This window comes from Pristiophorus japonicus, chromosome 2 (assembly GCF_044704955.1).
Source record: "Pristiophorus japonicus isolate sPriJap1 chromosome 2, sPriJap1.hap1, whole genome shotgun sequence".
In the NCBI taxonomy this organism is placed as follows: domain Eukaryota; kingdom Metazoa; phylum Chordata; class Chondrichthyes; family Pristiophoridae; genus Pristiophorus; species Pristiophorus japonicus.
In genome coordinates this window covers 160,089,778-160,104,190 of record NC_091978.1, presented here as the reverse complement: position 1 = coordinate 160,104,190, position 14,413 = coordinate 160,089,778, and the positions used below count along the sequence as shown (strand labels likewise).

At 44.9% G+C, this 14,413-nt stretch overlaps 1 protein-coding gene across 1 annotated transcript in view; it reads right to left on the bottom strand.

Moving 5' to 3' along the window:
* Positions 1-14,413, bottom strand: part of nfxl1 (nuclear transcription factor, X-box binding-like 1) — a 233,424-nt gene that overhangs the window by 14,123 nt on the left and 204,888 nt on the right. The window contains exons 19-20 of the mRNA XM_070870141.1: positions 1,499-1,603; positions 6-92 (exon numbers count right to left, since the gene is read on the bottom strand). Of these exons, the coding sequence (XP_070726242.1) occupies positions 6-92; positions 1,499-1,603 (192 nt within the window). The remainder of the gene's footprint in view (positions 1-5; positions 93-1,498; positions 1,604-14,413) is intronic.

Below are 14,413 nucleotides of genomic sequence, written 5' to 3'. Positions count from 1 at the left end.
ATTACCTCAGATGCTTTTTGCTTCATTTCTTGACAGATTTCATCACATTCCACCAGGACCTGCTCCTCAGTCACCACTGAACATAGTATTTCCTTACAGAACACACAAAAAGTCTTTAGTATTAACTCTTCAAAGAATGTTTTGTTAATTTAAATCCACAAATTCTATAATGCAGGAAGGACGTAGTTGATAGCTTGAGATTAGATAAACTTTTGCTTAAAATAACACCCATTTAATAAGCACACTATAATAACCAGTTCTAGTGTTCATTAAATAACAAATGAATAAAAAGAGATTGTTGATGCCACAAAGATGTTCCATTGGAGGTTACACCTAGAAATGTGTGATCATGATTCTGGAGTTTCAAATAAGTAGAAAACAGCTGATCCTATTGAACCAATGTACTGTATTTTCCTCTGCATCCTTTCAATGACTGCTGGCTTGTGTAACATACTGCAATGCATCTCCTTGACAGAAGAGATAGCTCATGTTCTATCTGCTGCTTTGTATACCAACACTCCCTCAAACTACCTGCCTGTACTAACCAGTTAGAAATTGACAAGACATAAAAATTAAAATCATCTAGTCCTGTAGAGCACGAGATGTTTTTGAAATGTATACGCATGAACTGGTACATGCAGACACACACGTTTCCTTTAATTAAATTTGAATAGTTCTTCCTTGTACGCACATAGACAATCATTTGAAGATAAAAGAATATGGCTCGTTTTACTATTCCTTTACCAAGAGAAGCCTGAATATAATTATTTATTAAAAAAATTATATGTAAAAATTAGTAACTTTAAATTTAATGTGCATCAGTTCACTGGATTTCATGGTTTAGAAGATATCCTTGAAATTAATAATTTTACACTGTGCATAATTATATTACATTCTGCTTTTTAAATTCCTGAAATTAAACCTGCATTTTACTGTGAAGGATTTACAGCTATTTCGGGAGCCCATGTTTCTTTGTATTAAATATAAGTCTGACCAAGATCGCTCAGGATCCAAACCACTATGGTTGAATTGACCCTGATCTTTGATGCACACTGCCAATCTCTGAATAGATACAGGGGTCTTTGACTTTTCTTGTCCAAGTTTCTTCTCTACATTTGACAGATGGGTCTTTTTAGAACTGGATGACTTTACAATTTTCCTTTGCTCCAAAGTACTGGCAGAAATAACCCCAAGTTGAAAGCAACTAGTCTCCAATTACTCAGACATACCGAGGTAAAGTTATTTTTGTATCAGTTTACCGTTCGAACTGTCAATTATCCATATAGATGGATAACGATCCGATCCACATAGATGACTGACTGTTCTAAAATAAAACATAGCATATCATACATCACTGTATCTCAGTAATTCAGGTAATACAAGACAAATATTCAAGGTTATTTTCTGAAATAATTAAAATGGTTAGGCCCCAACTTAAAGTACACATGACTGGGCAAATTACACAAGAAAATCTCAATGTGTTATAATTAAGAGATACCTTTTTAATCCGCTTACAGGGGCACTTCATCTTCACTTTCTGGCTGCAGCTCTGTAGACAGTTACCAGGGTGGCATGTAGCTTTGCATCGATGTCCACATGACAACTGGTTAAAATGAAGCAAATGAAAAGAAAACATATCGAGTTCTGTTCAATAAAGACATTGCACAAAATGGAAGAAGTGGAAACTTATTCCTGCTTAAAATTATTCAGTTGTAAGTTACAGAATCACAGAATGGTTGCAGCACGGAAGGAGGCGGCCACCAGCTCACGTGCAGGAGGAGGAGGAAGAGGGAGGAGGAAGATGAAGAGAACGAGGATGAAGCGGAAGGAAAGAGGCAACCCCTTTCTGGCCGGGATAGAATCATCCGGCTTCGGTTTGATTGAATGCAACCCCTGTTCCCCATTCAACATTAGTCCCACACTGTACCTTCCCATCAAAGCATGGGTCATCTTGGCCACAATGCTGAAATAAAAGCCATCACAAAGCAAGCTTTCCAATATCTATCCAATATTATATCAAAGATTTAACTAATCACTCTTGTGCATTCCCTTAGCAAGTGGATTGTGTGTGCCTTTGCCTATCCCAGTGGTCCTACACAATGCTACCCCAGTGGTTGCAACATGGCTGGTGGAAAACTGCTGACTTTCAGTGGGGGAAGACTGCAGATGGCTTTGTAGTAAACGATCTCAAGGAGCTCAGGGCCGAGTAGGCCTCGGCTGGCAGGTAACAGCAAGGGCACAGGTGGAGTAGCAGTGGTGGGAGGACAAATCGGTCATCTTGAGAGAGGACAGCAGGGTCTCCATGAATACATTGCCACTCCCCAGGGGCAGCGCCTCAGCAATCCTAGTAATCTGCTGGAGTCCAGACTACTGTGACACCCTGCATGCCCCTTTCCATACATAAACCCAGCCATTATAACTTCAGTCTGAGCTTCCATTGCGGCACTGCCATCCCCCCTCACACCCCGGATGTGCCTGTCATGGTTGAAAAGTGGACAGTGTGTTCAAGCTGTGAGTATTGAAGCAATGGTAAGTGTGTGAGGGTGAGGTGAAGCTATGAATGTGGGGTATGAGTACTGTTCGGTAGAGATTGCCGGTAGGTGAGTGATAGGGGTGTAGAGAATAGAGCAGTGTGAGGCCAGTTGTGCAGCTATGGGATATGGCATTTGAAAATGAATTCACTGATCTTACCCATGTCTATGGTCATTAAACATCTTCCTGCACTGAGTCCAGGTCCTCGCGGCTATACAGCTAGCATTGACCACATTGGCTATCTGACCCCACTGCACACTCGTCTGCTGCCTGGTGGGCCTTCTGGCCCCCTGTGGGAAGAGGATGTCTCTTCCAGAGTTGACCTCCTGGGCCAACCCTCCAGTGCTGCATCGGAGAATCTCAAAGCCCTTTCTCTGGCCTGTTAAGCCATTATTCAATCTTATTTCTCTGATAGCAGCCATCACACTCACTTCCACCACCTGTTGCACGCAGATGGCACCTTTTAGTAGTGTAGGCTAGCTTTGGTAGCCGTGTACAAACTTGGGCCCCCTGCTGTGAGTGTTCAGCCACTCAGCAGTTCATTCAGTGCTCGGCTGACTGTTACAATCATGCAAAGTAGCAGGCAGCACAAATTTTACGTGCTGCCTGCAGTCGTCTGGACAAGTGTGGTGAGGGAGCTAACACATTTCTAGGCCATGGAAAACCACTGCTGCTGTTGTCCCAGTGTCTCATGATGCTCAGTTTTGGGCTGCTAGATCTGCCCTTGACCCACTGATTTTGTAGCACCAACTACACAAGATGTCTTCACTGTAGAGATGAGACAATGTCTTCAGCAGAATTGTGTAGTAGTCACTTCTAGAAAAGGTATTGTAGACATACTTGTCTGCAACAGGTAGAGATCAGTGCAGTAGTAAGAAATGATATTGGCTCAGAAGATGAAGATGTAGAATCAGTTTGGGTGGAGATAAGAAGTAATAAGGGAAAGAAGTCGCTGGTGGGAGTGGTCAACAGGCCCCCAAACAGTAGCCACTCTGTGGCACAGAATATAAATCAAGAAATAATGGAGGCTTGTAAGGTACAGCAATAATTTTGGACGATTTTAATCTTCATATTGACTAGACAAATCAAATTGGCAATGGTAACCTTGATAAAGAGCTCATAAGAGTGTATGCGGGATGGTATCTTGGAACAATATGGTGTGGAACCAACCAGGGAGCAAACTATTTTAGATTTGGTAATGTGTAACGAGTCTGGATTAATTAATGATCTTGTAGTGAAGGATCCTCTTGGGAAGAGTGATCCTAACATGGTAGAATTTCAAATTCAGTTGGTGGGTGAGAAAGCTAGGTCTCAAACTAGTGTCCTCAACTTAAATAAAGGTCATTACAAAGGTATGGAGGCAGAGTTGGTTAAAGTGGACTTGGAAAATAGATTACAGGGTAAGACTGTCATCATCATAGGCAGTCCCTCGGAATCGAGGAAGAGCTGCTTCCACTCTTAACTTGAGTTCTTAAGTGGCTGAACAGTCCAATGCGAGAACCACAGGCTCTGTCACAGGTGGGGCAGATAGTCGTTGAGGGAAGGGGTGGGTGGGGACTGGTTTGCCGCACCTCTTTCCGCTGCCTGCGCTTGTTTTCTGCATGCTCTCGGCAATGAGATTCGAGGTACTCAGTGCTCTCCCGGATGCACTTCCTCCACTTAGGGCGTTCCCAGGTGTCAGTGGGGATGTTGCACCTTATCAGGGAGGCTTTGAGGGTGTCATCTGCCCACCTTTGGCTCGTTTGCCGTGAAGGAGTCTTGTGTCAGGCATGAGAACAATGTGGCCTGCCCAGCGGAGCTGATCAAGTGTGGTCGGTGCTTCAATGCTGGGAATGTTGGCCTGGCCGACGACGCTGATGTTATTGCGTCTGTCCTCCCAGGGGATTTGTAGGATCTTGCGGAGACATCGTTGGTGATATTTCTCCGGCGACTTGAGGTGTCTGCTGTACATGGTCCAAGTCTCCGAGCTATACAGGAGGGCGGGTATTACTACAGCTCTGTAAACCATGAGCTTGGTGGCAGTTTTGAGGGTCTGGTCTTCAAACACTCTTTTCGTAAGACTGTAGAAACACAGTGGCAAACATTTAAGGAGATATTTCCTAACTCTCAGCAAAGATTTATTCCAGTTAGAAATAAAGATGCTAAGAGAAAGATGAACCATTGGTGGCTAACTAAGGATGGTATCAAATTGAAAACAAAGGCATACAATGTTGCGAAGGACAGTGGCAGGCCAGAGGATTGGGAGATTTTTATAAACCAGCAAAGGATGACTAAAAAAATGATACAAAGACAGAGAAGATAGCATATGAAAGTAAATTAGCAAGAAATATAAAAACAGACAGGAAGAGCTTCTACAGGTATATAAAAAGGAAACGAGTAGCTAAAATAAACAGTGGTCCCTTAGAAGATGGGATTGGAGAATTAATAATGGGAAATAGCAGAGACTTTGAACAAATATTTTGTATCGGTCTTCACGGCAGAGGACATGAAAAACATCCCAATAATTGATAATCAAGGAGTTTTCCGGGAGACTTAAATCAATCATTATCACTAGAGATAAAGTACTAGGCAAACTAATGGAAATAAAGATGGACAAGTCCCCTGGACCTGATGACATGCATCCTAGGTCTTAAAAGAAGTGGCTGTAGAGATAGTGAATGCGTGATCCACTACCAAAATTCCCTGAATTCTGGAGAGGTCCCAGCAGACTGGAAAGCCGCAAATGTAATACCTCTATTTAAGAAAGGGGGTGAAGACAGAAACCAGGAAACTATAGACCAGTTCGCTTGGGGAAATGCTGGAATCCATCATTAAGGAAGTAGTAGCAGGACATTTAGAAAATCATAATGCAGTCAAGCAGAGTCAGCATGGTTTTATGAAAGGGAAATCGTGTTTGACAAATCTGGAGTTCTTTGAGGATGTAACAAGCAGAGTGGATAAAGGAGAACCAGTTGATGTCGTATATTTGGATTTCCAGAAAGCATTCGATAAGGTGCCACACAAAGGGTTACTGCACAAGATAAAAGCTCACAGGGTTGGGGATAATATATTAGCGTGGATTGAGGATTGGCGAATTAACAGAAAACAGAGAGTTGGGATAAATGGGTAATTTTCAGGTTGGCAAACTGTAACTACTGCGGTGCCACAGGGATCGGTGCTGGGGCCTCAAAAATTTACAATTTATATTAATGACTTGGATGAAGGGACTGAGTGTAACGTAGCCAAATTTGCTGATGATACAAAGATAGGTGGGAAAGCCAGTTGGGAGGATGGCGCGAACAAACTACAAAGGGATATAGATAGGCTAAGTGAGTGGGCAAAAATTTGGCAGATGGAGTATAATGTGGGAAAATGTGAGGTTACCCACTTTGGCAGGAAAAATAAAAAAGCAAATTATAATTTAAATGGAGAGCGATTACAAAATGCTGTAGTACAGAGGGATCTGGGGGGGGTTTTGTGCATGAAACACAAAAAGTTAGTATGCAGGTACAGGAGGGAATCAGGAAGGCAAATGGAATGCTGACCTTTATTGCAAAGGGGATGGACTATAAAAGTAGGGAAGTCCTGCTCCAACTGTACAGGGATTTGGTAAGACCACACCTGGAATACTGTGTACAGTTTTGGTCTCCTTATTTAAGGAAGGATATACTTGCATTGGAGGCAGTTCAGAGAAGGTTTACTAGGTTGATTCCTGAGATAAAGGGGTTGTCATATGAAGAAAGGTTGAGCCTATACTCCTTGTTGTTTAGAAGAATGAGGTGATTTTACTGAAATATATAAGATTCTGAGGGGGGCTTGACAGGGTAGATGCAGAGAGGATGGTTCCCCTCATGGGGAATCTAGAACTAGGGGGCATAGTTTCAGAATAAGGGGTCGTCCATTTAAAACAGAAATGAGGAGAAATTTCTTCTGAGGGTCGTGAATCTTTGGAATTCTCTACCCCAGAGAGCTGTGGAGGCTGGGTTTTTGAATAGATTTAAGGTGGAGATAGACAAATTTTTGAATGATAAGGGAGTCAAGGGTTATGGGGAGTGGGCAGGGAAGTGGAGCTGGGTCCATGATCGGATCAGCCATGATCTTATTGAATGGCGGAGCAGGCTTAAGAGGCCAAATGGACCACTCCTGCTCCTATTTCTTATGTAGGTTGGTTCAGTATAAACTGTGTTTTAAGTTACTTTCCACATAGAAGTATAAATGTGAAGTCATAAACTCAGCTGTTTGAACATCAAATATTGCTGTAAAAGTACAGAAGATTTTCAGCAGTCAACATTATGGGGCTAAAATTGCCCCCTTTAAAAACATTTTTTAAGAGCCATCACGTGCGGAAAGTACTCACCTTTTGGTTGGTGCAGAGTCGCCGACAATCGCGACGTTGCCCACATTTATTTTTGGGGCGATGGATGTTCCTGCCCCGTCGACTCCTTACTGACCGGCGGTGACCCCCTTTCCGCCCCACGAGGGAAATTGCCCCGCAGGAGCAGATCGGCCACCGCTCAGTGCCCCCGACAGCTTTTCCCTGCAGGAAGCTGCCTGTGGCTGGGCGGCACATCCGCCCTTAAAGGGGAGGGCGCACTGTCGCAGCCGCCATTTCATTTTAATTGTCGGCAGACTCCGAGGTTGGCCCGACAATGGCGGCCATGGGTTTGGCCGAGCTGCCAACAGGCAGCCTGGCACCCCCCCTTGGGTGCCGGACTGCTGGCCCGGCCGAAGCCTTCCTTGGTGGCCCAGTGGATGCCACTAACGTGGCTGCAGAGTTCACAGCAGCCCTCCACTTTAACTGAAGATGAGAGACTTTGACACATGTCAGCGCGGCACTGACGACACCAACCGATGTCCGCCCCACTCTGCGCCGACTTCCACCCGGAAGAACTAAAACATTTTTTTTTTTATAAAGCTCAATTTCGCTCCACTCTCCGCTCCATGGATTTAAAACCGGTGGGTGCGCCCCTTTCAGTCAGGGGACAATTTCGGCCCCTATATACCAGAGTCAGAAAGTTGTTATGTCCAGAATAAAGTAATGTGATTGAGTACTGGAGATGTGAGTAAGTGTAACCTTAGTCTCTTTATTCTAACTCGAGTGTTTGTACAGCATGGGAGGCCTGCTTATATTCAGTGCTCCCAAGGGATGTTGGGATCCCTTGGGACTCCAACAGATACGTCCTCTGGTGACGGTAGAATGTTGGTTACATAGGGTTGCATACATAACAGTTGTGGGTTCAAGTCCCACTCCAGAGACTTGAGCACATAATCTAGGCTGACATTTCAGTGCAATACTTTGGATGACATCCCAGCTGCCCTCAGGTGGATGTAAAATATCCCATGGTACTATTCAATATCATGAAAACAGATTATCTGGTCATAATTGTAAAATACCCATATATGTAGGGGATTAGGATTTGGTCAAATCAAATATGATTAAGATGTTTGCTTCTTCCCATTTATAAATAGCTTGTAGACTTGTATTGTAACTAGAAATAATAAAATGGCCAAGATGCTCATCCCCAGAATTCATCAGGGTATGGATGACATTTAACAAGAAAAAGCTTAGTCAGCAAGGACACATCTTTTGTTAACAAGAAATTTTGAATAAGGGGTCAGTGGCCACCCAGATAAGAGGGTCGCTCAAATCACAAACAAACAAGACAATGATCAACAGACAGTTAGGAACAATGTTCCCTGTAAGGTGCGTGGGCATGCAGCGATCGGTAAGGACCCACGCAGTCAAATTCACAGGCCGCTCACAGTGAGCTGGAGCAGGGCGAGGGGCCCAATACGCAACGGCCAAAGTTTGAACAGGAAAGAGTCATATAGGGCCCAAGTTTGCCCCCATGGTTAGAACGGCGTACCTCCGTATGGTGCACTGACTTTTTAAGAACAGAAGCCTAATATTTACCTTGGTATGCTCCCCTCTGTCCGGTCGATCCAGGCCCTTGGCGCAGCGCAGCAGAACGCGTGGAGGACGGAGCCAGGTCCCGGCGCTGAAAACAGTGCCGGGACCTCTGCACATGCGCACTAGTGTGCGCACATGTGCAGTAGCTCCTCACAGCCCGAATCTGTGCAGGCTGCGTGGGAGCGGCCCGAAGAACACCGCCCCTAGCCCTGGCCGAATGGGCTTCCCAGGCAAAGATCGGGACTCGGGCCTCCCTCCCTCCCGTTCAGCCACTCCCCCCCTCCCCACCAGCCTCACCCCCCTCTCAAATACAGACACTGAGAGAGAGAGAGAGACACTGACAGAGACAGAGAGACAGACACTGACAGAGACAGAGAGACACACGGGGGGGGGGGGGGGGCGCGGTGGGCGCCTGTCCCAGCATGCTGTTGGTTGGCTCCCGGTGCTGCAGTAGGTGAGTAGAAACTTAATTTTTTATTTATTGATTGATTTATTATTTTTTTGCTTGATTTATTGATCATTTATTATTGATGATGGCTCTTTATTTTCAAAAGTGAAGTGTTTAATGTTTGTAAACTTCCCTTCGCTCCCCCCCCACCCCCCCCAATCTCTCATTCCTTACGCCTGATTTATGTGTAGGCAAGGTTTTTCTGAGCGTACAAAAATCTACACTTCCTCCATTCTAAGTTAGTTTGGAGTAAGTTTTTGCTGCCTAAAATTGCAAAACAGGCACAAGTGGCTGGACACGCCCCCTTTTGAAAAAAAATCTGTTCTAAAATGAAACTATTCTAACTCACTAGAACTGGAACAAACTAATGCCGAGAATTGCAATTTCTAAGATGCTCCATTCTAAACTAAACGGCTCCAAAAAAAATAGGAGCAACTCAGGCTGAAACTTGAGCCCATAGAGGTGAGAGAATGGTCCAGGAATTCTCACAGGGAGAGTAGTTTGTGACTTGGTGACTGAGCAGCAACTGCACTTTGGAACACACCGCAGGAGCCAGTCGGAGAAAGTTGAGGAAAAAGTTTCCACAGTAACCAGGGCAACAGGTGTCGTTTCACTGAACTGTTCAGCCACCTCAATGTGCATGCCGGGCAGGAAAGAATTAATGAATACAATTTGTATCACTTTAGTTTAACTTTAAAAAAAATCACATTCAAAGTCTGCATATGTATTTAATGTAAATGTTTATTTTAAGTAAACAAACGTGAACATCCATAGGTGTAAAAACATTGCATGGATATTAAAGCCTTAAAAATGACCAATGTTTTTGAAACTGAAGGCAAGAGGAAGAGGGCGATGTGTTGCAGCTTTGGGAAAGGTGGACTATTGACAAATGGATCGCCCCTCAATGTTTCAGAACTTTCCTGATCTCTAGACAGTGAGTGTCTTGGCGAATCTCTCCAAGAAAACTTTTCTTTAATGTTTCACATTTCAATTCATGCGGTGTAATGCAGACAAAGGTGAGCTGTGGATGTGTAACACAAGGTGGTCCTGAATTGGAAATGTTGATGTGAATGAGTGTCTGATTAAAACTGAATAATACAAAGGCGGGCGGAGGAGGGAGGCACTTTTTAAATCTTAAATTAGGCCGTTTTTGCTCCCATAGAAAATGATTTTGGGCGCACTGCAATCAAAAAGTGGTGGTATAACCCGAGAGATAATTGAGGGCATGAGTTTCGTATGGAGTTATGTTTTCACTGAATGCATGTTAACTCCAGCTGTAGTTTCTCACCACCTCCCAACAAGTGTTGGAAACAAAATTATTGCTAATGTCTGGTGTAATAATAAGAAAACCTACCAGAACAAGCCATTTGGTTCATCAAGTGTTTTCTTTCCACCAATAATATCCGGGCTATTTGTTTTTGGGATGAGATGTTAAATCTGCTCGAGCAGTTCAGATGGAATAATAGGGGACAGCTAGCACGGCTTTGTTAAAAGACAAATCGTGTCTGACTAACCTGATTGTGTTCTTTGATGAAGTAACAGAGAGGGTTGATGAAGGTTGTATAGAAGATGTATATGTGGACTTTCAAAAAGGTATTTGATGAAGTACTACATAACAAACTTATTAGGAAAATAAAAGCATGGTATTAAAGGAACATTGGTAACTTGGTAAGGGATAGGAGGCAGAGAGTAGTGGTGAACGGATGTTTTTCTGACTGGAGCGAAGCATGCAGTGGGGTCCCCCAGGGGTCGGTATTCGGACCATTGCTTTACTTGTTGCATATAAATGACTTGGACTTTGGCATAGGGAGTACAATTTTGAAGTTTGTGGATGATAAAAAACTTGCCAATGCAGTAAATAGTGAGTAGGATAGTAGCAGAGTAGAGGTAGGATGGGATGCATGATTAGAGTTAGAATGGGACCAGTGAGCGGAGAGACAGAATGGGATGCAAGAGTACAGGTAGAATGGGATGAGAGAATGGATTACGTATGATTACATAGGATATACGACACAGAAACAGGCAATTTGGCCCAAATCAGTCCCTGCTGGCATTTATGCTCCACTCGAGCCTCCTCTAGTCTTTCCTGATCTATATCTATCAGCATAAGCCTCTATTCCCTTCTCCCTCATATGCCTGTCCAACCTCCCTTAAATGTATCTATACTATTCACTTCAACTACTCCCTGTGGTAGTGAGTTCCACATTCTCACCACTCTTTGGGTGAAGAAGTTTCTTCTGAATTCCCTACTGGATTTCTTGGTGAGTAGCTTATATTGATGGCCTCGTTATAACAACAACTTGTACTTATATAGCACCTTTAACATAGTGAAACGTCCCAAGGCGCTTCACAGGAGTACTATGAGATAAAAGTAGATATTAGTGCAGGTGACCAAAAGCTAGGTCAAAGAGGTAGGTTTTAAGCAGCATCTTGAAGGAGGAAAGAGTGTTAGAGAGGTTAAGCAGGGAGTTCCAGAGCTTGGGGTCAAGGCAATAGAAGGCACGGCCACCAATGGTTGAGCGATTATAATCAGGGATGCTCAAGAGGGCAAAATTAGAGGAACTCAGACATCTCACGGGGTTGTGGGGCTGGAGGAGATTACAGAGACAGGGAGGGGAGAGGCCATGGAGGGGTTTGAAAATAAGGATGAGAAGTTTGAAATTGAGGCGTTGCTTAACCACAAGCCAATGTAGGTCAGCGAGCACAGGGGTGATGGTTAAGCGGGACTTGGTGTGAGTTAGGACATGCATTTTGGGTCACCTCTAGTATATGTACGGTAGAATGTGCGAGGCCAGCCAGGAGTGCATTGGAATCGTCAAGTCGAGAGGTAACAAAGGCATAGATGAGGGCTTCAGCAGCGGATGAGCTGAGGCAAGGGCGGATACGGGCAATGTTACGGAGCTGGAAATAGGCGGTCTTAGTTATGCTGCGGATGTGGTCGAAAGCTCATTTCGGGGTCAAATATGATACCAAGGTTGCCAACAGTCTGGTTCAGCCTCAGACAGAAGCTGGGGAGAGGGAGAGAGAGTCAGTGGCTAGGTAATGGAGTTTGTGGCGGGGACCAAAAACAATGGCTTCGGTCTTCCCAGTATTGAATTGGAGAAAATTTCTGCTCATCCAGAACTGGATGTCGGACAAGCAGTCTACAATTTACTGTGGAGTGGTCGAGAGAAGTGGTAGGGAGGTAGAGCTGGGTGTCATCAGTGTACATGTGGAAACTGACGTTGTGTTTTCGGATGATGTCGCCAAGGGGCAACATGTAGATGAGAAATAGGGGTGGGCCAAGAATAGATCCTTCGGGTCACCAGAGGTAACGATGCGGGGGCAGGAAGAGAAGCCGTCGCAGGTGATTCTCTGGCTACGATTAGATAGGTAAGAATGGAACCAGCCAAATGCAATCCCACCCGGCTCGATAATGGTGGAGAGACGTTGGAGAAGGATAGAGTGGTCTTCCCCACAAGTGGAAACATTCTCTCTGTATCCACTCTATCAACACCTTTCATAATTTTAAACACTTCTATTAGTTCATCCCTCAGCCTTCTTTTTTCAAGAGAAAAGAGACCCAGCCTGTTGATCCTTTCCTGATATGTATACCCTCACATTTCTGGTATCAATCATCCTTGTAAATCTTCCCTACACCCTCTTCACTGCCTCTATATCCTTTTTATAATATGGCGACCAGAACTGTATGTAGTACTCTAAGTTTGGTCTAACCAAAGTTCGATACATAACTTTCCTACTTTTCAATTCTATACCTCTAGAAATAAATCCTAGTGCTTGGTTTGCTTTTTTACAGCCTTGCTAACCTGTGTTGCAAGTAGAGGTAAAATGGGATATGAGAGTAGAGGTAAGGATTGGACCGATTAGAGCAATGTTCCCCCTAAGCTGTGCATCAATCGCTGCATCTGCAGCAAGCAACTCAGGAATTTTCACTCTGGGGCAAGGTGTAGAGTTATATTTAGAGCAGGAAGCAGTGAAGTAAACACACACAGCATGAATGAGAGGCAAATACAGGTATCAGCAAAAGATCAGGAAGAAATTGGCTAGAGGATCAGCCTGAGGTTACCCTGGGGTTTTGCCTCCAGTTGATATAGAAAATCTCTCTCCTCTCTGTCTGATCCACTGTGCACATTTATTAGAAAGCTGCAGCCTCCAAATCTTTCAGTACAGCTCATCCAGAACTGCACCAACACACTGCACACTGACTGCTGCTAACATTCAAGTGCTGTCAAACAAATCCCTCCCAAACCTCACAAAGATCAACAACTCATGAGAGTTTAGCACAATTTTAAGATATAGTATCGTCACGCAAAACAAAATTGAAGCTTCGGTTGGTGGATTGCAGGCCAGTCATCATCATAGGCAGACCCTCAGATTTGAGGAAGACTTGCTTCCACTCCCAAAGTGAGTTCTTTGGTGACTGAACAGTCCAATACGAGAACCACAGACCCCGTTACAGGTGGGACAGACATTCGTTGAGGGAAGGGAAGGGGTGGGTGGGGCTGGTTTGCCGCGCGCTCCTTCCGTTGCCTGCGCTTGACCTCTTCACGCTCTTTGAGTTGAGACTCGAAGAGCTCAATGCCCTCCCGGATGCACTTTCGCCACCTCGGGCGGTCTTCGGCCAGGGTTTCCTAGGTGTCAGTGGTGATGTCGCACTTTACCAGGGAGGCTTTGAGGGTGTCCTTGTAACGCTTCCGCTGCCCACCTTTGGCTCGTTTACCACGAAGGAGCTCCATATAAAGCATTTGTTTAGGGAGTCTCTTATCTGGCATGCGAACTATGTGGCCTGCCCAGCGAAGCTGATCGAGTGTGGTCAGTGCTTCAATACTGGAGATGTTGGCCTGGACGAGGACACTGACGTTGGTGCGCCTGTCCTCCCAGGGGATTTGCAGGGTATTGTGGAGATATCCTTCGTGATATATCTCCAGCGACTTGAGGTGCCTTCTATACATTGTCCATGCCTCAAATCCACACAGGAGGGCAGGTATTACTACAGCTCTGCAGACCTTGAGCTTGGTGGTAGATTTGAGGGCCTGGTTTTCAAACTCTTTTCCTCAGATGGCCGAAGGCTACACTGGCGCACTGGAGGCGATGTTGAATCTCCGCATCAATGTCTGCCTTTGTTGAGAAAAGGCTCCTGAGATATGGGAAATGGTCGATGTTGTCGAGGGCCGCGCCATGAATCTTGATGATTGGAGGGCAGTGCTGTGCGACGGGGACAGGCTGGTGGAGGACCTTTGTCTTACGGATGTTAAGCGTAAGGCCTGTGCTTTCACATGCCTCAGTGAATACATTGACTATATCCTGGAGTTCAGCCTCAGAATGTGCGCAGATGCAGTCATCGTCTGCGAACTGCATCTCAACGACAGAGGTTGGGGTGATCTTGGACCTGGCCTGGAGGCGGCGTACGTTAAAACAGCTTCCCACTGGTTCTGTTGTTTAGTTCCACTCCAGCGGGTAGCTTGTTGACTGTGTGGTGGAGCATGGCAGCGAGGAAGATTGAGAAGAGGGTTGGAACGATGACGCAGCCCTGTTTGACCCCG